General features: G+C 45.6%; 1 protein-coding gene across 1 annotated transcript in view; it reads left to right on the top strand.

The window, feature by feature from the left end:
• LOC125623278 (scavenger receptor cysteine-rich type 1 protein M130) overlaps positions 1-14091 on the top strand; it is a 62860-nt gene extending 48769 nt beyond the window's left edge. Inside the window, exons 12-19 of the mRNA XM_048822320.2 lie at positions 25-339; positions 763-798; positions 1136-1273; positions 8241-8333; positions 9328-9411; positions 11409-11498; positions 12226-12378; positions 13656-14091. Coding sequence (XP_048678277.2) covers positions 25-339; positions 763-798; positions 1136-1273; positions 8241-8333; positions 9328-9411; positions 11409-11498; positions 12226-12378; positions 13656-13780 — 1034 coding nt within the window. The 3' untranslated portion in view covers positions 13781-14091. The remainder of the gene's footprint in view (positions 1-24; positions 340-762; positions 799-1135; positions 1274-8240; positions 8334-9327; positions 9412-11408; positions 11499-12225; positions 12379-13655) is intronic.
• Positions 14092-25481: the final 11390 nt, after the last annotated feature.

The following is a 25481-nucleotide window of genomic DNA, read 5'->3' as shown; positions in this document are numbered from 1 at the left end:
CATGTGAGGTTTCTGCATTTCCAGATCAGGAGAAGTTACGTGTCGTGGGAGGAGAGGACAGATGCTCAGGGAGAGTGGAGGTTTGGTACCGTGGCTCCTGGGGAACAGTTTGTGATGACTCCTGGGACATGGCAGATGCTAAAGTTGTGTGTGAACAACTGGGCTGTGGATCTGCTGTATCTGCCCTGGGCGAGGCTGCATTCGGTGAGGGGACTGGTCCCATCTGGGTGGAGAAGTTGAATTGCAGAGGGACAGAGTCATCTCTCTGGGACTGTCCTGCCAAGCCCTGGGGTGAGAGTAACTGTGATCATAAGGAAGATGCTGCTGTTAATTGTTCAGGTGAGTGACAGGAGATGGTTCTGCTTCATGCTGTAATTTTCGCAGAAGGGATGGATACAACTGCCTCCCCGCCTTGGTCACAGGGCAGGCCCTCCCATCTCCTGTGTGCAGGAGCATCATGGATTCTGTGAGGTGGAATCTTTGTTGGGTAAGATTGGCTAAGGCATCAGCCCACATAGCCCTTGTATCCATCATAAGTCCCAATGTGCTGGTTTGTTACTAGTGTTCTCAGCACAGGGGACTTAAGTTGGGCCCAAAATCTCTATCATACAGGCCCTATGCTCCTGTGCAGGAGTTTCTGGGAATCAGAACAGGTCACAGCTGGAGACCCCCAGGGACTCTCAGAGGGCCCATTCTCCTGGTAACAAACACGTCACCTCCCCCTCACTCCAGACTCTAACTCTCCTCCCTTTTCCTTTACAGGTGTGACAGAGACGACAGATTCACTGACTAGAACAGGTAAAACATCTATCCCCTTCCTTATCAAGGGTTAAATTTACCTGGTGCTGGGTCACAGAGGAGGAACTGCAAGCTGCAGCCTGAGGAAAGGAGTTCCTTTCCACGGCCTGTGAAATCTATGGGTGAATGATACCCGGGTGCTGGGCAGGATTCCAGCTGACAGGGCAGAGCCCATGATTTAAACAGCAGTCTGTGAGCTGCCCCCATGGCACACAGACTGTGTCCCAGCCCGTTACCCTGGTCTCATGAGCCATGCAATGAGTGACTGGGGAGCTCCCTGGGGCCCCCCCTGACTCTCATGATAATCTCTCTCTGTTGCATGTTCATTTCCATCCAGCTCCCCCGCGCCGCCCTCCGACCGACAGTGGGAGAGTCACGGTGCCCGTGGTCATCTGCATTATCCTGGGGGCCCTGCTCTGTCTGGTCTTAATCATCCTGGGGGCGCAGGTGCGAAGTGCCAGGGCAGAGCGCAGAGGTGGGTCCTGCTTGGTGTCACGGTGTGAAATGCCTCTGCAATAGCAGGCGGAGCTATAGCTGAGGAGAGGGGCATTAGCAGTGTAATGGAAGGCTAAACTGTATTATACTGTTCGGCTACAAGGTGGCGCTGTGTGTCGCAATTTATTTAAACTAACCTCAGCCATACCATGAAGAGAATTAAAGGGATCTTATAGAGAACACATCTGGCGTGAATCTATCTAGGAAGGAAGCTCTATAGCCGGTCCATCAGTGGTACAGAAGCCTGACCAGCTAATAGCAGCCCTGCCACCTACTTGTAAAGGGTGTACATGACATGGTGTCCAAAGTTCAGCAGTTCCAGAGTAGAACAAGAACAGATGGAAAACAGCAACAGAAGTTACATGCAGAAGGAACAGCAACAAAAGTTGCAGACAGAAAAAAAAAGAACAGAGGTTGCAGGATCTCATCAATATCCCTCTCTTCATTGCCCCAGACAACTTCAGCTTAGATAAACCTTCACAGTGGACAGATGAGAAGTAGCATTTTGCAAGATTTCAAATTGCTACAAAATTCTGTAAGGAAACTGAAGGTATACAAGTATACTCTTTAATTTATGCTATGAGGAAGCAGGCAGAGCATAACTTTAAATCCTATGATTTTAATCAAGACAGCCATGAAGACAACCATGAAAGGGTTTTGGATAAGTTTAATGCATACTTTATACCTCAGAGAAATGTGGTTTATGAAAGTGCATGTTTTCACCAGAGAATTCAAGGACTAGGGGAAAATGTTGAATGGTTTATTAGAGCTCTGCATGCATTGGCTGAAAACTGTGATTTTGGAACAGCAAAATATGAAAATATCAGAGACAGGCTAGTAGTGGTTATTGGGTTAACAGATAAAAATCTTTCATAGCAGCTACAATTAAAAACAGACTTCACCCTACACACTGCTATTCAAAAAGAAAAGCAGTCTGAGTTGATTAGACAGCAAAACCCAGAGCAACTTGCCAAACTTGAAAAACAAGAAACTAGCTTAGAAGCTGTTAATAAATGCAAGTAATTACCATAAGACTGCTTAGGTAAGGAGACAGAACTCCCAGGCTAAGAAGGTTGAAATCTAAGCAATTACAAAAGCCTTATAGCCTAAATGCATGAGATAAGGACAAATTCATATCCCAAGAGATGAGGAATGTCCACCCAAAGGCTCAGGGTATAATAAATGCACAAAACATGCACATTTTGCTGTTGTTTGCTGCATCAAAGTAGTCAGGGAGTTGATTCGTATTACAATCAAGAGCCATTGTTTCTGAGATCTATAATGTGTAGGGCCCTACCAATTTCACGGCTGTGAAAAATGTGTCACAGACCGTGAAATAAACCTTTCCCCATGAAATCTGATCTCCCCCTTGCAGCTGAGAGCACCCCAGCACCCTCGCTGGGCTGGGAGGGAGACGACTTGTCCTTCCCCTGCACATCTGCTCTCTCTCTCTCAGGGGGAGATCAGACCCACCTCGGAGTGTCTCCTCCTACTGCAGGAAGCTCCAGTTCTGGAGGTTCCTGCAGCTGGAGGAGTCTTGTAGAGGTGGGTCCAATATCCCCCTGCTCCTGAAAGTGCCCCAATCGGGGGACTCCTAGCTGCAAGTCCATGCTAGGCTGGGAAGGGACAGGACTTGTCCTTCCCTTGCATGGCAGCTCTGGGGCTGGGGGGAGCAAGGGAGATCAGACCCACTTCAAGGTATCTTTTGGGTTCGGTCCCCCATGATTACAACACCATAAAATTTCAGATGTAAACAGCTGAAAATGAGAAATTGACCAATTTGAAAACCCTGTGGCCATGAAATTTATCAAAATAGACCTTGAATTTGGTAGGGCCCTAATCATGTGTGAAGATATGGAGCCTGTCTGGAGAGTGATACTGAATATTCAGAGAAAGGCTGTTGACTTTAAAATTGACTCAAGAGCAAATGCCACAGTCATCTCAGAAGGAACTTAAAATAACCTTCAGCCCATCCCAGAGCTGAAGTAACCTGACACAGCTCTGACTAGCCTTGGAGGCATTCTGATTGCATGGGACAGTTTACCACAGAAACAACTTACCAATACAAAAGCTTTGCATTCAGAGTGCATGTGATCAAAGTATCAAAGGTCAACAACCATCTCCGCCTCCGTGTGGCAGCCATGATGGGCCTAGTGAGAAAGGTGGAAGAGCTTCACAAAGGATTTGTTGATACTGGATTTTTGAAAGGCGATCCAGTAGAAATAAACTCAGGAGACAATGCTGAACTATACCGTGTACAAATATCAGACAGAACTTGGAAGAAGCTAGCTGCAGGTTTATGCAAATTCAGAGGACATCATTCCTTGATTGTAGTGGACTATTTTTCCCAGTATGTAGAAATAATGTACTTGAAAGACAAAACATTTCACAGTGTTATCGAAAAACTACAATTCACTTTTGTTTATTTCGGTATTCCAGAACAACTAGTGATAAACAATGGACCACAATTCACTTCAGGAAAATGTCATTCTAAACAAAATATGAGTATGATCATATTACTAGCAGTCCACATTACCCACAAGCAAATACAGAGGCTGAAAGAGCTGTACAGACAGCCAAAAAATCCTGCAATAGGAAGAGCCATTCCTTGCTCTTCTGAGTTATAGATCAGCATAAATAGCAGCTACTGGATGTGGTCCAGAACAACTCAGACAACTCAGAACTACTGTTTCAAGTTTAGAAAGGAATCTATCTCCAAAGTGGCCAGACGTGAACAGCATAGCCAATTGGATTAAAAAAGTAAAAAAAGAGCTTAAGAACACTTTTACAACAGTTGTCACTCAGTAAGAGAACTACTGTGTCTAGAAACTGGTGACAATTTTGTGCCATAAGAACATAAGAATGGCTATAATGGATCAACCAAAGGTCCATCTAGTCCAGTATCCTGTCTTCCAACAGTGTCCAATGCCAGGTGCCCCAGAGGGAATGAACGGAACAGGCAACCAAGTGATCAATCCCCTGATGCGCACTCCCAGCCTCTGGCAAACAGAGGCTAGGGACACCATCCCTGCCCATGGAATTTATCTAGTTCTTTTTTGAACCCTGTTATAGACTCGGCCTTCACAAAATCCTCTGGCAAAGAGTTCCACAGGTTGACTGTGAGTTGTGTGAAGAAATACTTCCCTTTGTTTGTTTTAAACCTGTTGCCTATAAACTTCATTTGATGACCCCAAGTTCTTGAGTTATGAGAAGAACTAAGTAACACTTCCTTATTTACTTTGTCCACACCAGTCATGATTTTATAGACCTCAATCATATCTCCCACTTAGTTATCTCTTTTCCAAGCTGAAAAGTCCCAGTCTTATTAATATCTCTTCATATGGCAGCTGTTCCGTAGCCATAATAATTTTTGTTACCCTTTTCTGTACCTTTTCCAATTCCAATATATCCTTTTTGAGATGGGGTGACCGCATCTGCACACCGTAGTCAAGATGTGGGGATACCATGGATTTATATAGAGGCAATATGATATTTTCTGTCTTATTATCTACCCCTTTCTTAATAATTCCTAAAATTCTGTTTGCTTTTTTGACTGCCACTGCACATTGGGTGGATGTTTTCAGAGAACTATCCACAATGAATCCAAGATCTTTCTTGTGTGCTATCAGCTAATTTAGACCCCATCATTGTATACGTATAGTGGGGAGTATGTTTTCCAATGTGCCTTACTTTGCATTTATCAACATTGAATTTCATCTGCCATTTTGTTGCCCAGTCACCCAGTTTTTTGAGCTCTTCGCAGTCTGCTTTGGACTTAACTATCTTGAGTAGTTTTGTATCCTCCTCAAATTTTGCCACCTCACCATTTACCCCTTTTTCCAAATCATTTATGAATATGTTGAATAGTACTAGTCCCAGTACAGACCCCTGGGGACAGCCCTATTTACCTCTCTCCATTCTGAAAACTGACCATTTATTCCTACCTTTTTGTTTCGTTTCTTTTAACCAGTTACCGATCCATGAGAGGACCTTCCCTCTTATGTCATGCCAGCTTACTTTGCTTATGAGCCTTTGGTGAGGGACCTTGTCAAAGGCTTTCTGAAAATCTAAGTACACTATATCCGCTGAATCCACCTTGTCCACATGCTTGTTGACGCTCTCAAAGAATTCTAGTAGATTCGTGAGGCATGATTGCCCTTTAGAAAACACATTTTGACTCTTCCCCAACAAATCATCTATGTGTCTGATAATTCTGTTCTTTACTAACATTTCAACCAGTTTGCCCAGTACTGAAGTTAGGCCTGTAATTGCCAGGATCACCTCTGGAGCCTTTCAAAAAAATTGGTCTCACATTAGCTATCCTTTAGTCATCTGGTGCAGAAGCTGGTTTAAATGATCGGTTACATAGCCCTGTTAACAGTTCACAATTTCACATTTGAGTTTCTTTAGAACTCTTGGGTGAATACTACCTGGTCCTGGTGATTTATTACTGTTTAGTTTATCAATTTGTTCCAAAACCTCCTCTAATGACACCTCAACCTGGGACAGTTCCTCAGATTTGTCACCTAAAAAGAATGGCTCAGGTTTGGGAATCTCCCTCACATCCTCAGCCATGAAGACAGACGCAAAGAATTTATTTAGTTTCTCCACAATGGCCTTATCATCCTTGAGTGTTCCTCTAGCATCTCAATTGTTCAGTGGCCCCCACTGGTTGTTCAGCAGGCTTCCTGCTTCTGATGTACTTTAAAAAAATGTTGCTGTTACTTTTTGAGTCTTTGGCTACCTGTTCTTCACATTCTTTTTTGGCCTGCCTACTTGTATTTTTACATTTCACTTGCAGAGTTTATGCTCCTTTCTATTTTTCTCACTAGAATTTAACTTCTACTTTCTCAAGGATGCCTTTTCGCCTCTCACTGCTTCTTTTACTTTGTTTAGCCATGGTGGCATTTTTTTGGTTCTCTTACTTTGTTTCTTAATTTGGGGTATGCATTTAAATTGAGCCTCTATTATGGTGTCTTTAAAAAGTTGCCATGCAGCTTGCAGGGATTTCACTTTTGGTGCCGTACCTTTTAATTTCTGCTTAACTAACTTCCTCATTTTTGTATAATCCCCCTTTCTGAAAATAAATGCTACCATGCTGGGCTGCTGTGATGTTTTCTCCACCATAGGGATATTTAATTTAATTATATTATGGTCACTATGGACCAAGCGGTCCAGCTATATTCACCTCTTGGACCAGTGCTCCACTTAGGGCTAAATAAAAAAGTGCCCCTCCCCTTGTGGGTTCCAGGACTAGCTGCTCCAAGAAGCAGTCATTTAAAGTGTTAAGAAACTTTGTCTCTGCATCCCAGCCTATGGTGGCATTTACCCAGTCAATATGGGGATAGCAGCTGTTGGATGTGGTCCAGTACAACTCATGATGGGAAGAAAACTCAGAGCTACAGTTCCAACTTTAGAAAAGAATCTATCTCCAAAGTGTTCAGCCATGAAGAGAGTAGCCAAATTGGATAAAAAGACAAAAAGAGCTTAGGAACACTCTTAAAACAGATGTTACTCAGAGAATTGTGGAGTCTAGAATCTGGTGACTGTGTTCATGCCAAATTGGGTGGAGGAAAAGAATGGACAACTCCAGCTGTCTCAAAGAAAAATAATTTGGTACCCAAATCACATGTGATTGTGACCAACAGTGGAGAGTTCAACAGAAACCATCAATACCTACAGTTTATTCCTCAGAAACAACAATCAACAAACCAAACTCTACAGATGGTGGATGCATAACAAGAAGAAGATTCAAGGATTCCAAGCCAACTGTAGCCAGTTATTGCAACTAATGTACAGCCGGATGACCATGCTGTTATGTGCTTGGGTCGGGTAATTAGAAAACAAGTACGATTGAGAGACACTTAATAGACTGATTCATACTGACCTACAATGATAGCATGACAGTTTAAATTTTGTAAATGGTAGGAATGTAGAACTTAGGGTATGTCTACACTACCCACCGGATCGGCGGGCAGCGATTGATCCAGTAGGGATCAATTTATCGGGTCTAGACTAGACGTGATAAATCAACTCCCAAGCGCTCTCCCATTAACTCCTGTACTCCACTGCCGCGAGAGGCACAGGCAGAGTCGATGGGGGAGCAGCAGCAGTTGACTCACCGCGGTGAAGACACCACGGTAAGTCAATCTGAGTATGTCGTCTTCAGCTACCTTATTTACATAGCTGAAGTTGTGTAACTTAGATCGATCCTGCCCTCTAGTGTAGACCAGGGTTTAAAGTGGAATACTTAAAGGTATGCTTAACTGTATTATACTGTTCAAACACTAGGTGGCACTGTGTGTAACATAAGTTGTTTCAGCTATCATCAGCTATATCTGTCAGAGTATTAAAAGATCTTATGATGTACACAAGCAGCGAGTATCTCTCTGGAAGGGAAGCTCTATAGCCAGTCATGCTAGTACCTGAAACCTAGGTGGCATAACAATTAGCAGTGAAAGCTGCTTGCTCAGGTGTGTTTACTCATGCAGTGCTGCAATCACACCTCCAGATTGCAGTGTGGATGAACCCTTATGTAGATAGCACTTTGCATTGTTAAAGCACTGCACAATAGTAGCTAATTATTCCCCAGATAGTCTCTAGGCAGTACATAAATATGTAAGTACTGTTTTGCCCATAGGTGTAAGCACCAGGATGGAAGAGGTATGATTTTGGGTGGTACTAGGAGTTGCAGGACAAATTTATCAAGGGACCATAAAGGCTGAATATCAAAATAAAATTAATGACAGTGAAATACCCAATGGAACAAACATCAAAGGGGCATAGTCCCTGTCATCTGGGAAGTTCAAATCTAGATTGGACAGAGCAGTGGGAATGTGCTGTAGGGACCAGTCCTGCGCTGGGCCCAGGAGGAGGGGCTGGATGATCTCATAGGGTTTCCCATCCCTAGTTTCTAACTCTGTGTGGACCCTGCCCTTTGTTTTCAGACTCCAGAAGATCCCTGGACCCTTTCTCTGAGGCCGTGTATGAAGAGATTGATTATAACCTGATGAGAAAGAAGCAGATATTCGGTCGCTCAGGTCTGTGTGTCATTCCTAACAGGGAGCAAATCTCCAATGCACTTTCCATCCTAATACTCTTGACTCAGAGATAAATATCTGCAGCCTTCCACCCTGTGAGTCCTGGATGGCTGCGGGCACTGAGTCTGTGGAGATATCTGCCAGTTACTGGACTCGAATGAGTTTCCTCCCAAGCAGACTCTTCTAGCCCCATTCTGAGGACAGTCGGTCCCATCTGTACATCCTATAGCCTTGAAGGGTAACTAGTTATGGGTCAGCAACCTGTCTGTTTACACCATTTTGACTCAATATCAATCAATTGGGAAGATTCTGCTCTTAGTTTAGCACATTGTCAGGCTCTCTGAGCATGGTCAGTGTGTCTCCTTGAGGCTACTTCTGAGATCCATATTCTTCTATTTACTAAGAGCGGGAGTAGACCACAGGCTTTGACCCTTGGAGGGACATGGTCTACTCTGGCAGCAAGGCAGGGGAGGGGAAATATCTTGCTTAACAAAGTGGGAGTCACGTCCATGGCTGTGGAGGTCTGGACCTTCCGAAGATCAGCAGCCTCAGCCATGATTTTCTGCTGGACCAGGCCATGAAGTAGCAACATTCAGGAGGAGGGAAAAAAACATTCCTCTCTAAACAGATTCTTACAGCCTGAGTGTGAATGAAAACAGGCTCCCCAGTTAATGAGAATGATTCAAATGAAACCCACAGCAGTTGAGGATCCCATGTTAAAGCGCTCACTCAGTCCCTCCCTCGCCTCATGAGGTCAATATGGCTGTTCCCAGCATCTTCCCAGTCTGATTTTATCCACCCCAAAGCCACATTTCCCACAAAAAAAATGGATATTTCTCTTGGAAAGTCAGCACCAGTTGCTGTGAATTCAACATCTTCTCTAGAAGAAGCAAAATACCAAGACCATAAATCCTGCTCCAGGACCTGGAAGCATTGCCCATCAGCCAATTTCTCTGCTGTCACTGTGATAACATCCCATTTACCATCTCTCCAGTCTCCTTTTCAGATGATTCAGTGGCGAAGCTGCGGTATTACACCGGGGATAGTGAGGGGGAAAAAGATTCTGCATCAGAAGAAGGTAACAAGGGAGGGGGGTGAATACAAAGACAGACACCCACATCTAGGTGGGGAATTTAAATTCCACATCAAAGATTTGTGTCCAAACTCTTAATGGAAATGTATGATCAAATCCTGACCCTTTCTCTGCATAGCTCATGGTGCCCTCCCCCAGGGTAGAAACTGAAGAGAATAGGGCAGAGAAATATTCACTTGGCATGTAAGAATCTGAATTTAACAGCTGGCACCTATCACTAAACAGTTCCTGATCTGTGCCCCATGATCTTAGCCCTCTGCCTCTCCAGCATGAGCATGTAGCCCATGTCATATTCTGCCCCTTATAAGGCAAGAGACTTACTCCTGAGGGAATTCTGCGCCAAAAGATTAAAAATTATGCACAAAATATTTTAAAATTCTGCAAAATTCTGCATATTTTATTTGTCAATGTAACACAATATAATCACACCATTTAAATTATATGCTGACAAATATTTCGAAATAAATTACCAAAGTAATTGAAAAGCATGTGATTATATTGTTATTGTGTTACTGTGTTATTTTGACAAATAAAATATGAACTTTACACAATTTTAAAATTTTTATTTTTTTTTTTGGTGCATAGTTCCCTCAAGAGTATCAGGGTTCTGTGTTGCGCAATCTGGGTGCAAGCAGCTTGGTGGGGGGTCTGAGTGCGATCTAGATGCACAGAGGCTTGGTGTGGGGTTCTGGGTGTAGGGGTAATGGGACTCTGCAGGGGAGTCCCAATGAAGATGGTTAGGGCTCAGTGGAGCGGGGGTCTGGGTGATGGGGGAGTGGGGCTTGGTGGGGTGGGGGGGTCCAGGTGCAACTGGTTGGGGCTCAGTGGGATGAGGGTCCGGGTGTGGATAGGACAAGAAGCAATGGGCTCCCAGTGCAGGGGATGAGGCTCAGAGGGGGTGGGGATTTGGGTGCAGAGGGGGCTCAATGGAGGATTCTGGGTGAAGGGAGGTCTGTGTGAGGGGGGGCTCTTGATGCAGGGGGTGAGGCTGGGGGGGGTGTGGATTTGCTTTCAGGGGCTTGGTTGGGGGGTTCTGGGTGCAGGGGGGAGGGGTCACTATACAGGGAGTTGCTCCCCCGTCCTCCCATCCCACTCATCTGCCCATCCCCCCTGCAACCAATACCCCAACACACACACTGAACCTCATTCCCCCCACACCTGGACCCCCCACCCCACCCAGCTTCATCTCCTACATCTAGACCCCTCCCCTCCAAGTCCCACCTCCAACCACGGTGCAGAGTTTTCTGCAGCCAGGGGAAGTTTCTGGGGGTTGATCTGACCCAGCTCCAGCTGCTCCATGTAGGGGAGAGGGAGGTAGAACTCCATCTCCGTCCTCCTCCTCCCCCCGCCACCCAGCTGGGACTAACATCCCTGGTCGGCCGTGGAATCCCCAGACACCCCCCCCCCCCCCCCGAAAGTGATTTGCCTCTCTGACAGCTGGCTGAAGAGACAAGCCTGAGCTCTGCTGCGGAGAAGTGAGTGAACACTGGTGCAGTTTCTCATTGCTTCCCCACAGAAACCATTTTCTGCAGAAAGTAAAGAGAATCTGTGGGGGTGTTTTTCTGCACGCTCACAGGAGCACAGAATTCCCCCAGGAGCAGAGACTTTAAAGCATGTCTTTTTAGAGTTCAGTTTGATTCACAACTGTTGTGTCTGGTGTGGCAGCTTCTGTCTTCCAATATGTCCAGGGTTAGTGCCTCACCAGCACAGATCTGGATCCCATTGAAGCGCATGACAAAGTTGCTATTGGATACAGTAGGACAGGGCTGGGCCCTTCTTATTTATGAGGAACTAAAGGTGGCAAAATTCCTGTTTCATACACTGTCCATGACTTTGACCCTGGCTCACCCTGTGACTTCTCCTACAAACTCCATGATAAACAGCCCAAACTCCAAGGCAACAGGTCTTTAATGGGGAACTAAAAACCTACTGGGGAAATGGGTGTGTTCAGGAGATGCTGAGTGTGCTGTTTGCTGTTCCAGAGGGAGCTTTCCCTGGTGGTTCTCAGCTGGATTACGATAATGTGGAGGAACCTGCATTAAGCGACATTCCCCGGACTCCAGACGGTCAAGGTGAGCAGTGAATCCATCTCCTGAAAACATTACTCCATGGCTACTGCTGCTCCACCCCCCTTCATTTTCTAGTCTGCCCTTTGATCCTGAGCTCAGGGCTGGGAAGAATTAACCAGACTAGCCTGGTTGGAGCCAGAGATGGGCATTCCACAATAAACAGCTCCCCTCAAATAACACAAGTATGTAGGGGCAAAATTAGAGAGCCCAAGGCACAAAATGAGATTAAATTAACTAGACACATAAAGGGTAACAAGACAATGTTATACAAATATATTAGGAACAAGAGGAAGACCAAGGACAGGGTAGGCCCATTACTCAATGGGTGGAGGGGGACAATAATAGAAAATGTGGAAATGGCTGAAGTGCTAAATGACTTTTTTGTTTCAGTTTTCACCAAAAAGTTTAGTTCCAAATGGACATCTAACATAGCAAATGCCAGTGAAAATGAGGTAGGATGAGAGGCTAAAATAGGGAAAGTACAAGTAAAAAATTACTTAGACAAGTTAGATGTCTTCCAGTCACCAGGGCCTGACGAAATAGTCCCTTGCACTCTTTTAACTCTAAGCAGTCTGGCAGGATAATATCAAACAGGTAAACTGAGGTGTATATTACATTCATAAGAAATAATATACATAAATCCCTTGTTCTCCACACCAGGCATCTAGTTTATTTCTCTATTCAGTGGAAAGCCCCTTTTCATTATGATTAATTACCATCTTTATTTCAGAGGTCCCTGCCCTGCCTGGAAGTGCCCCATGGGACGGTTATGATGAAGCCAGAGAAGTTTCTAACACTGAAGATGACCCTGCTTCTGGACCGAGTGCCCAGGAAGTCACTGGGGCCCATGAGGACAGTGACAGGAACAGAGATGATCAGACTGGTGAGTGGGAAAATGCAATGTTGCCAATTGTCACAATTTTTTTCATTAGCCCCATGATGTTTGTTTTTCTAAAAGTTTCAGTTTCTAGAGTTTAACCTAAAGACTCAGAAACCACAAGACAAAACTGAGAAATGAACCAAAAAAATGTTTAAATCTCATTATTTGTAAGCCAAACTCAAGATATTTGAGGCCTGACCACTCATTTCTGAACACTTGGGGTTGGCAATGCTGGAAAGGTCTATGTTTCCCAGTGATTGATCCACAGGAACAATCTCCAGGTGGGAATGTGCGTTATGCAGCAAGGAAGCGACCCTGGCCAAAGCGATGGTTGTGAGGAGTCTCCTCTCCCTGTCTCTGTAAGCAGACACGTTTGAGATAGAAATTCCAGATGGGATTGTTGGGCCTGTGTATTGGGATCTCTGTTGTGGTTACTCACCTGGAAGAGCCTTTACTGGCCACTAGAGGTCACTGTCACTGCACTGAAATACAGTTATTGGTAAACTCCCAGGTGTATCCCCACCCTGACCTTTACTAAGCAGAGTTAAATGGACTTAAACCAAGAAAGAGAGAAGATTTCCTAGATAAGGTCCCTGATCCTACAAATACTAGACCCCATCTGTTACTCTACTCATATGAATAGTCTCATTGACTTTAGTGGGACTGTCCAAATCAGCAGAGTTACATGTGACCACTGGGAGGATCACGGCCAAAGTTCCTTTCCCCAAACCAGGTATCAGTGCCCTGGATAGAAATGGGAAGAGCAGGGCCCTGCTGTGGGGTTGGTTACTGGCCCAGCTTCAGGTTTGAAATCAGGTTTGAAATGTGCATTTATTTGGTCTTGATGGCAATAACATGCAAACAAGCATTGTGTGGGCAGACAAGATCTATGAGGTTCAGGCATGTCCTTTGGGATAGGGCCCCCACCCTACTCCAGCCACGAAGTCTCTGCTGGCGTGTGGTCCCTTAGGGACTATATCAGCTGTCAGCAGTTACAGCAGCACCTACTGGTCTTTCAGGGAGTTGTCACCAGCTCACTGCCAACCCCACACTTCTCCTGCACCAGGGAGGTCTCAGCACAGAGAGAATCTATTCCCACATGTTTTCTTTGAAGAACAGAGAGAGAGATAATGGATTAAACTTGTCAGAGGCCCACTCAGAGGAACTGGGGGCAGGGGCTGATTCACAGCCCATACTGTATGTTGCCCACCCGTTATGTGAGTGCACAGGGGTGGAGAATGGATACATTGACTATAATGTGACCTCTTTGCTATTTTCAGGCTGGAGTCTGCACTCGCTAAGAAGTGAAGGGGCCTCTGGGGCTGAGAGGGGCACCCTGTCCCCACCTCCTCATGACCTGGGTTATGATGACGTTGATATTGGCACCTCTGGGACATCAATATAAGAATGGCTGAGTTCAGATCAAATATCCTGTGAGGATGTAAATGCTGTATGATTAGACTCTTTCTGTCCCAAATGTTCATTCACCCATGGGGGGTATCAGAGAAAATCCCTGCCTGGGAACTACTTCAATCAGCTTTTTTTATTGCAGTTGGTTTAGATGCAAGACATGTAAGTGTGACTGAGACAGGGGCTGTGATTTCCCCTGTAACTTCCCATTGATCAGTCAGTCTGGAACTTCCCTGCTTTTTTGTTCCTAACATTTCTTCATTGTGAATTTTTGCTTTTTCTTATTAAACCCTTTTTGAAGATCTGTTCCAGGGCTGATGTTTCTCTCGTGAGATCTGTTGGGTGGCTCCATGGGGACCAGCAGGGAGAGAGGATGGAGACTGAATCACCAAAACGTAATAATGTTAAAATGTCACTTCTCAGGTATCGCGGGCTCTAGGATGGGGCACTGCACTGAGAGTGAATGTTCTGTCAGGGGTGTGGTAACAGTGAGAAACCCAGCAACAAAATATTCCTAACTCCAGAGAGGGCCCTAACCCCCAATCCAGACTCCAGACTTTCCTCTGAAATCCAGGAGGATAAATGGGAGGTTATTTACAGGTACCTTAATGCACGTACACGCGCACACACACACAAGCACGCACGATTAGTGAAAAGAGCTCCTAACCTCTTCTCTGCCCTACAAATTCTGATACTATACCCATCACTGTGGCACCAGAGCGTCTTAAAGAGATGCATTAAGTGGCATAATTTTCTTCCATCACATGTGGTTCGTTCTCCATCCCTCCCCCTGGGAAAAATGTGCATATGGATTTTTATGGAGGGTTATTTGTGGTTTTATTTTATGACCTCCTATGAGCTTACATTAGTGAAGGCAGGTTTTAGAAGGTCATTTTCAAGTGGAACAGAAAGAGGGTTCAGGTGATTTTGTGATCCTGTCAGAGCTGGGTCCAGAGTCTCGGATCAACCACCGAGAAAACTGTCTCCTGAACAAATGAGCTTCCTCTGGCAGGAGACAGCTCCACTATGCCTGAGGGATAATCTTTCTTTCCTTTGTCACAGGCCCAAATCCTAAAGGCTCAGATCTTCAGAGGCATTTAGGCCTCTGAAATTCCATTGATTTCAATGACAGGTTTCAGAGGAACAGCCGTGTTAGTCTGTATTCGCAAAAAGAAAAGGAGTACTTGTGGCACCTTAGAGACTAACCAATTTATTTGAGCATGAGCTTTCGTGAGCCACAGCTGACAGACAGCCACAGACAGCTGTGGCTCACGAAAGCTCATGCTCAAATAAATTGGTTAGTCTCTAAGGTGCCACAAGTACTCCTTTTCTTTTTTATTGATTTCAATGGAACTTAAATACCTCTGCAGACCTGGGACTAAGTGCCTTGAAGTTAAGGACTGAGACGTGATATTCTAAGAGAAGTTTGAAATGCTTTGTTTTAGATAAGGTTAGATTTTCTCACCTTTGTTTAAAGAAGGCATCTTTGTACCATTTTCACTCTTATGTTGCATGGTGCATTGTGGGTGTGGCACATCGTGGTGGTGTGTGTTGGTATCTGCGTAGTGGTGGTGTGTTATGTGTTTTGTATGGGGTCTGTGATGGTGGGGTGTTGCATGTGATGGTGCATGTGTCTGATGGTGAGGTGTTTGTATGTTGTGTATGTGTTTGGTGTGATGTGGATGATGTGTGGTAAAGGATTGTGTTGGGTGTCTATGTGTGACTGTGGATATGATATGTTGTGTGGTGCAATTTAAAAGTAAAAAATGTAAAATGAAACATTTTCATAATTTCCTCTCAGAAATGTTCACAAAATCAATACTTCCTTCAAAGTGTTTCAATTTTCTGATGGGGAAACAAAACCATTCCATTGGAAAAAAATGCAACTAGCTTTCCTGGTTCTCTTTCTAAAAGATACGCTTTAGCTGGGCCAGAAATGATGGGCTTGATGTCAGAATTACTGGGTGAAATCTGTGCTATTCAGGAGGTCAGACTAGATGATCATAATCGTCCTTTCTAAGCCTTGAAAGTCAAATATGAATCTCTCTTGTGAGATAACCCATCAAGGTACACACACCCTCAACAGAAATATACACAAGTAAATAAGCATCCTGGCTACATTTTAAAATATCAAGCAACTGAACTATCTAGGTACTCTTACGGCCACCATCACTGTAATATCTGAGCACCTCCCAGACATTCATCAATTTTCCCTCAGAACAACCCTGTGAGTCACATAAATGTCACTATCCCCAGTGTACAGGTGACGAGCTGAGCCACAGAGAAATGGGTAACTTAGCCATATGTGATGCTTCAGGGTTCACCCAGGCCAGTAAGGGGTTCAATCAACACCTGCCTTGCATCTCTGGGTTCCTTAAATGCTTTGCTGCTTTGGCTCACAGCCCTGAAACCAACAGCCAGCAGACAAGCCTGAAGTTCACACCCTGCCTTGCTCCACCCAGTTACTCTTTGCAGGGTGACCTCAACAATGCTCCCAGCCCCCAGTTCTCCCCATAAAACCTTTCTCTATGTACTGCTCAGCCCCTCTTACTGGAGCACCTACAAAACCTTGTCAGGTTTGCTGTTCCTTTTAAAGAGACAGTACACAAGAGCTTATCAAGTTAACTGGGCTTGACAAACTCTCCACTTCAATCAAAGCACTGAGATGGTTTATGGGCAGAGTAAAATAACAAAACGACATAGGTTTAAGTGATACCAAGTATAAGGAATAAGGAGAGAAACAGTTACAAGCAAATGAAAGTAGAAAGACACTTCGAAGACTAAAACTTATCTTAAGAAACTTGAGTGTCTTGTTCAAAGAAGTTTTTCTCACCACACTCCTCCAGTATGACTGACTCATTCTTTAGCCAGGGCCCAACACACAGAGCTGAAAGTGCTTGGTTTCTTTGACTGTTCAGGTGAGGAATAACTTAGGGGTTCTCTCCTCTTCTCTTTATAGTCTAATAAGCCTTTGATATGTATTCATCTGAAGTATATCCCCAAATAGAGTTCATTTCCCCTGCTGGTTGTAGACGATATACTGGTTAGCTTGATAGTCTCAGGATCCTGGGCAAAGATAGACAGGACTAATGGCAGGAGCTTGGGATCTCAGAACTGAAGCCAGGGGTCAGAGCCAGTATCGGTGTCAAGAGTCAAACTGGAGTCAGAGTCAGGAATCATGCTGAGTCAATACCAGGTATCAGGGCCCATGTTGGGAACCCATGGGTCAATTAGGAGTCAGAATCCAAGTCAGAGTCAAGGTCAGTTCCACGGGTTGAGGAACAGAGAAGCAAGTTATGACAACTAGCTAAATCTCCACCTTCCTGCCTGGACACTTCCTGGTATGCCATAAGAACACAAGAACGTAAGAATGGCCATACTGGGTCAGACCAAAGGTCCATCCAGCCCAGTATTCTGTCTGCTGACAGTGGCCAATGCCAGGTGCCTCAGAGGGAGTGAACCTAACAGGTAATGATCAAGTGATCTCTCTCCTGCCATCCATCTCCATCCTCTGACAAACAGATGCTAGGGACACCATTCCTTACCTATCCTGGCTAATAGCCATTAATGGACTTAACCTCTATGAAATTATCTAGTTCTCTTTTAAACTCTGTTAAAGTTCTAGCCTTCACAACCTCCTCAGGCAAGGAGTTCCACAGGTTGACTGTGCGCTGTGTGAAGAAGAACTTCCTTTTATTTGTTTTAAACCTGCTGCCCATTAATTTCATTTGGTGGCCCCTAGTTCTTATATTATGGGAACAAGTAAATAACTTTTCCTTATTCACTTTCTCCACACCACTCATGATTTTATATACCTCTATCATATCCCCCCTTAGTCTCCTCTTTTCCAAGCTGAAAAGTCCTCGCCTCTTTAATCTCTCCTCATATGGGACCTATTCCAAACCCCTAATCATTTTAGTTGCCCATCTCTGAACCTTTTCTAATGCCAGTATATCTTTTTTTAGATGAGGAGACCACATCTATACGCAGTATTCAAGATGTGGGCGTACCATGGATTTATATAGGGCAATAAGATATTCTCCATCTTATTCTCTATCCCAGGGGTTTATATAGGATCAATGCCCTAATAAGGGATTGCTAAAACCACTGTCAGTCAGATCACTTAAGGTGGAATTTCCTGTGGTGTTCAGCCTCTGCGGATTGTGGATCACAGGAAGTAGCCCAATTACAGCTGCTGCTGCTGGGTGGGAGCGTGGGATGTTGGTTACCTGCTAGCCCTACCGCCCAGACTTCAAGTCATGCTGATCCTTACTTCTAGCTTTGTTTATCTTACATGTAAATGGATTTGGATGGATTCACCAAGGGCAAGTCATGCCTGACTAATCTAATTGCCTTCTATGACGAGATAACTGGTTCTGTCGATGAAGAGAAAGCAGTGGACGTGTTGTTCCTTGACTTTAGCAAAGCTTTTGACACAGTCTCCCACAGTATTCTTGCCAGCAAGTTAAAGAAGTATGGGCTGGATGAATGGACTCTAAGGTGGATAGAAAGCTGGCTAGATTGTCGGGCTCAACGGGTAGTGATCAATGGCTCCATGTCTAGTTGGCAGCCGGTATCAAGTGGAGTGCCCCAAGGGTCGGTCCTGGGGCCGGTTTTGTTCAATATCTTCATAAATGATCTGGAGGATGGTGTGGATTGCACCCTCAGCAAGTTTGCAGATGACACTAAACTGGGAGGAGAGGTAGATATGCTGGAGGGTAGGGATAGGATACAGAGGGACCTAGACAAATTGGAGGATTGGGCCAAAAGAAATCTGATGAGGTTCAACAAGGACAAGTGCAGAGTCCTGCACTTAGGACGGAAGAATCCCATGCACCACTACAGATTAGGGACCGAATGGCTCGGCAGCAGTTCTGCAGAAAAGGACCTAGCGGTTACAGTGGACGAGAAGCAGGATATGAGTCAACAGCGTGCCCTTGTTGCCAAGAAGGCCAATGGCATTTTGGGATGTATAAGTAGGGGCATTGCCAGCAGATCAAGGGACGTGATCATTCCCCTCTATTCGACATTGGTGAGGCCTCATCTGCAGTACTGTGTCCAGTTTTGGGCCCCACACTACAAGAAGGATGTGGATAAATTGGAGAGAGTCCAGCGGAAGGCAACAAAAATGATTAGGGGACTGGAACACATGACTTATGTGGAGAGGTTGAGGGAACTGGGGATGTTTAGTCTACGGAAGAGAAGAATGAGGGGGGATTTGATAGCTGCTTTCAACTACCTGAAAGGGGGTTCCAAAGAGGATGGATCTAGACTGTTCTCAGTGGTAGCAGATGACAGAACGACGAGTAATGGTCTCAAGTTGCAGTGGGGGAGGTTTAGGTTGGATATTAGGAAAAACTTTTTCCACTAGGAGGGTGGTGAAGCACTGGAATAGGTTACCTAGGGAGGTGGTGGAATCTCCTTCCTTAGAGGTTTTTAAGGTCAGGCTTGACAAAGCCCTGGCTGTGATGATTCAGTTGGGGATTGGTCCTGCTTTGAGCAGGGGGTTGGACTAGATGACCTCCCGAGGTCCCTTCCAACCCTGATATTCTATGATTCTATGAAATGTACCTCCATTGTCTCAGCCTGACAACCAGGCTTGTCAGACAAGCAAATACACATTCCTTTGTCTAGGGCAGACTGGGCTTATGTATTGCTTGCCAAACACGTTAAGAACAAAAGACTAGATCACTAGCACATATCCATAACTCTGTATACGCAGCCCATACATATATCACACAATGATTTTTGGAACCAGGATGTTACCAGCTTGTATATGATATCTTACATGACACCTTCAGATCCAAATTATAACAACAGTGTGTCAGGTGTAGTGAGTGTGTCAGACCTGACAAGAGTTGTTAAAACAGAGACATGAACCACCAAGGGGCCTGTGTGTCACCCCATATAACTGCAAGCACATTTCCCCAGGGGTGTCTGAGGCATTGGCACAGAATCTGTTGGGGGTGGGGAGGGCAGAAAGAGAAGACATGGCTGAAGTCCACTAGCAGACAAACACCCCAAGATTCCCCCACACAGCAGTGAGGACACCGGTAATGAACAGACACAACATATTCTTGGAACCCACCCTAGGGTTCTGTTTGCAGGAGCCCAGCAGACACACGACAGGGGCCTGCATCGTGCCTAGGATGTAACTGGGGTTCATCCCAAACACTCCTGTTCTGTCCTGCCAGGTACAATATCCCAACGTGACCCACATCACTGGAGGCACTTTCAAAAAGGCAGCTGTGGAGGTCATGTGTCTCCGTAGAATGGCTGAGACTGCTCTGACTGATCAGCTTTTACCTGGATCCTGTGCTTTGCAGATGAAATCCAGCCAAATCACTGCAGACTTGCAATAATATTCAAAGGCTTCACAAGCACATGGTTTAATGTACCTGATGCAGTTTTGTAAGCACATGGGTAATTGCATGCTTCTAGTCTAGGTATAGGCACTGCACTATAGCAAGTGAGATGTCCCAGGGTATGTATGTTGAAGGACCAATGAGACTAACACAGACTTTAGCATACGCGTGACTGTGTGAAGGATAGAAAAATCAAATAAACCAAGTATCTGTGGGTGACGACACAGCCCTATCAGCACCTTCTCCATGTGATTGACCCTAGAGCCAAAGATCTCTCCAATTCATTCCTGCTAACAACAGACAGTTTCAAAAGCAGATTGAAGCCAAGTAACCTCTCCCTGTGTGTAGGAGATCACTTGTCAATCAGTGCTGCAATAGAATCCACTGCTGCACAACAGATAATGGTAGGAAGGTAGCCACCAAACAGGATTTGCACAATCCCAATGGCCAGTGACACATACCCTCCAGACTTCAAGTGGATTTTGGGTGGAGAGAGCAAAGCTTCTGCTGTAAATGGAATCAGACCACATTTCCGTGTGATGGTTAGAAATGCTGCCCACAATGCACACCAGCTGCTGCTTTGGTAGAAAGGCTTGTTAGCACTCCCAGCCAGCCTGCTTGGTCCCAAATACCTAATATCTTAGAGCAGACCGAGTCTGACATGTACCTCATTGTGGTGGAGGGCGTGTAAAATCTGAAGTAAGGGACTGCTCGTTGGAGCTATGCCATCAGCAATGAAGGCTTGTCTGAAATATCACCTTGGGCATTATGCGAGGTGGGCAGATCCAATGATGGCTGACACAGGTGATGAAGATGCAGGGCAGCAGCTGCACCTCGCTACCCAAGGCAAAGGAAGTCGCCGAGAAAGACTCAATGGCTCAGGTCGCACAGCATGAAGCCATTACTGGTAGACCAGGGAAAGGGTCGCATTACTGCGCCTCCGTCTCGTCCCAGTGGGAAGAGGTAGTTCCTGGGATAATCATTTGCTCTTGTTTTTCCAAATGGTAAATGATCACAACTGCTGACGGTCTGGCTAAGCGTTGAGGAGGAGACTTGGTTGCCCCAAGCAAGACAAAACCAAGTGTGGCACCCACGAGCATGTCTAATCAATGACTGCACTCTACAAATTAGGCACTGACCTACATTCCCCATAGCCGTGGGAAGAAAACCTCTTATCTTTCCCAACTGAGAGTTGTACAGACTTCTGTGGCTGTAGGGAAGTGAGGAGCATTTGATACCCTGTTATGCCAAGGCTGGGACTAAGGAGACAAAATCTGTAATTTTTTCCACCACCATTTCTGAGAAGTCCTTGCCTGAGGAATTGCTCGGGGTGGTGGATCCACGTGAACCCAGACTATTTGCCCTCAGCAGCAGATTTGGATGGTTCTCATAATGAGAAACATCCACCTAGTACTTCAGAGACATGGCTGATGGGGTCCAGACTTGTTTGGCTGAATCCATGGGGATCTATGCCATGTCAGCAGGGGGCAAAAGCCCCTGACATGGCACAGATCCCCATGGGTTTTGATTACTACAGCTCATGATGGCACTGGCTGTTATGGGGATCTATAGCCTGCAACTTCCATGTTAGACCAAAACCTATTATGCAAGGGTGGGGTCATTGTGTCCACTACTGGCTGAGACCATTAACGCCTTGGTATGGAAGAGCACAGAGCCATCCTCACTCAAATGATCCATTGTTAGGTCAATGCACAAGAAGCCATGACTTCAAGTTCTCATTGCCCTGCCTTTACTCTCCATGTTCTGATAATTTCATTGAGCAGGTTGCAAGGAAGCTACTCTGATGTCACCTGAGGTCTCCTGCTGTACCTGAGTTGTCTTGGTCAGGACAAATCCTGGGCATGGCACGAAAACTGATCTGATTTCATTTGTTGATGATCTCCTCCTAGCTGTGCTGGCTCTCTTAGATCTGCCATCAGCTTCTGTCATCCTTGACATTTGTTTTGTGGCTGGTCTACATGCTATGGCTGGGGTGCAGGGTGCTGCCTTGAAATGGCTCCATTCTCTCCTTCCACAGAGATCCCCAAGTGTCAAGGAAGATAGGGCGAGGGGAAATTTTAAAGTTTTCAATTTTTGTTATTTTTGTTAAAATTTGAATTCAAGAAGGACAAATGCAAAGTACTCCATTTAGGAAGGAACAATCAACTGCACACAGCGACTCTGAGCAAGGGAGGAAATATGGCATTTCCCCACCCATTCAATATTCTTGTTTGAATCAATTTATTAAATAACTTTTTCTTTGTCTGACATGTGTCACATTCACCCAACACATTTTCTTTCCCTTTTTAATGTGATTTTTAGTCACCAGGAACAGAGGACAGTTAATAGGCCAGAGTCAAGTAATGAGAATGGACACAAAACTCAGTGACCGTGACATCCTAATCAGGGATGACCAACATTTCATGGGCAATAAACAAGCTTTAAGGCAGAGCTAAGAGCTCAGACATCCATAACTCAGCTGAAATCCTGGGCAGAGCAATAAGTGTCAGAGCACTTTCTAAGTCCCTGTCCCAACAACTTTCAATCAGGTTTCTGACCAATCTGATGTGATCTGCTGTAAACACAGGATCCCATCTGGAGGCTGAGATTCCCATGGAGCCTTGGCTCCTGACTACCACTGGATCCATGAAGAGGCCAGTGGGCCTAGGCATGTCTATCTTGTTCACATGGTATGAGCTAAATTTAGGTGTCATTTGGGGCTCCCTTGTCTAGGGAAAATTCTGGAGCCTCAGGGGCACAGTTTGGGGTGCCCTTAGCCCAGTTCAGTTTGCCCCATGGGCAGTCTGAGTTCATCTTTTCGAGCTCATGTTCAGAAGCAGCGAGACCAGGTTCTCTGAACCCAATGGGGGCTGGTTACGTTTTGCAGTCTTTGGAAGAGTGGGCACATCCAAATGGACTCCAGTAGAATCCTAGGTGCCTGTCATCAGGTGTATGTACTCCACACTCACCCAGCAACCAAAAGGTTAATACAGACACTGCCAGCCACTGCTGATTGGCAGTCTCACAGCAGCTGGTAGGATAAAAGGGCTGGCAAGCAGAGGGGTGGGCAGGCTACCAGAGGAGTGAGCAGACTGGAGAAAGTAATTCCTGTCAGCAAACTGCTAAAGAGCAGCCCAGGGACAACACCCCAGCAAGGGACAAAAGGACCAACAGACTGATGAGCCTGCAGAGGCCTTGGGGAAGGTAGGAAGGTGCTCAGGGCACTGTCAGAGTCGGCAAATCCACATCCGGCATGTCTAGCTTGAGGGTCCTGAGCTGGGACCCAGTGGAGTGAGTGGGCCTGGGTTTCCCTACCAACCCCCTTACAGACCTGAGATCAGAGAGGGTTTTTCAGATTTCTGGGTAGCAGGAATAGATTGATGGCCCTGCTGAGCTGAGGGAGCTAGTGCCATGCCCTGCTTGGCCAGGAGGGGCACTGTTGGACTGGTGCACCGACTCACATGTGATATAAGAAGTGGGATTTCTCACTGTATCCCAGCCCCACAGAACTGAAACATATATATTGAAACCCAATAGGGCCCAAGATGGAGGAGGCTGTATGGTTACTTGGCCAGCAGCAGGCCACAGTCTTAGACCAGCAACCCATTGCCCATGATCAGCTGCAGCAGATAAAAGCTGTCATAAACATACAGCTAAGGGTAGCCTAGAATTCCTCCTTACCTGTAAGGGGTTAAGTAGCTCAGATAACCGGGTTAGCACCAGACCAACAGGACCAATGGGGAAAGAAGATACTTTCAAATCTTGGCGGGGGGGAGAAAGGGTTTTTTTGTGCTTTTTATTTGTGTGTGTGTTCTCTCTTGGGACTGAGACGGGCTAGACAGAAATCCATCTTCTCCAACCCATCCTCATCCAAGTCTCAAATATCGCAACCAGTATAGGTAAGCCAGGCAAGGCGGATTAGTTTATCTTTTGTTTTGCTTGTGAATTTTCCCTGTGCTAAGAGGGAGGTTTATTCCTGTTTTCCGTAACTTCAAGGTTTTGCCCAGAGGGGAATCCTCTGTGTTTTGAATCTGATTACTCTGTAAAGTATTTACCATCCTGATTTTACAGAGGTGATTCTTTTACCTTTCCTTTAAATAAAATCCTTCTTTTAAGAAGCTGACTGATTTTTCCATTGTTCCAAGACCCAGGGGTTTGGGTCTTTGATCATTTTGTAACCAATTGGTTAGGATATTATTCTCAAGCCTCCCCAGGAAAGGGGGTGTAAGGGTTTGGGGGGATTGCTGTGGGAAAAGGAACTCCAAGTGGTCCTTTTCCATAGTTCTTTGTTAAATCACTTGGTGATGGCAGCGTTACTTAAACCCAAGGTACAAGGGAAAATTTGTTCCTGGGGAGTTTTTAACCTAAGCTGGTAAAAATAAGCTTAGGGGGTCTTTCATGCGGGTCCCGATGTTAGTACCCTAGCGTTCAGAGTGGGGAGGGAACCCTGACATAAGCCTAGACACTACAGCTGTTGCAGGCCCAGCAACAGCAAAATGATCTGCCAGCATCCGCGCAGCAGCAACAGCAGGAGGTCCAGGCCACAACTCAACAATCGGGCTAGTGAATGCTGGACATCCACCTCATGCCTGTCTTGACTGGGTAGGTGCAAGCCCATTATAGGGCCTTCAACCACCCATCTGCCCTGAACTAGCCAACGGTGAAGGCAGCCATATTCAACAGACTGCAATTAATTGAAGAGACTTACCACCACCATTTCGAGAATGATTAAGCCTGTCTATGTGGCCTCACACCCTGTTGCTGAGGCTCAAGGATGTCAGCTGCAAGTGGTTAAGGCCTGAGGCCAGGACAAGCAGGCAAGTAGCTGACCTAGTTCCTCTGCACTGCCCCCGGCGCCCTGCCCAAGCCCATGCATGAATGGGTACAGAGCACCATCCAGAGGCGCTGGAAGAAGCAGTGAGACTAGCAAAGACCTACCTCAAGCTGACACCCCACTGATTCGACCTGGGAGGGCAGAGCTTGCCTCCCCAAAGTCAAGTAGGGCAGGAGAGAGAGGGAACAGTCATTCTGAGGCCACAGGGTGGATGGCAGCCTCACCTCCAGGAGATAAGTCCTCACGCCAGAGATTGGACCCAACTTACTACCCATCCCATTCTCTGAAGGCCAAGACAAGAAAATCAGGGAAGGCCAAAACCCTGAATAATACACCATTACTGGGCCCACTGGTGAGAGTGATCTGTTTCGTATGTGGGCAAGAAGAACATATCAGGAGGGATTGTGAGACCATAAAGTGTAATTATGGGGGCAGCTTGACCTTCCTCAGACTCAATTAAAATGCCAGACAACCCAAATTGACCACCATGGTGCACA

This window comes from Caretta caretta, chromosome 1 (assembly GCF_965140235.1).
Source record: "Caretta caretta isolate rCarCar2 chromosome 1, rCarCar1.hap1, whole genome shotgun sequence".
Classification (NCBI taxonomy): domain Eukaryota; kingdom Metazoa; phylum Chordata; order Testudines; family Cheloniidae; genus Caretta; species Caretta caretta.
Note: the sequence above shows the minus strand (reverse complement) of the source record. Positions and strands in the feature narration are given on the sequence as shown.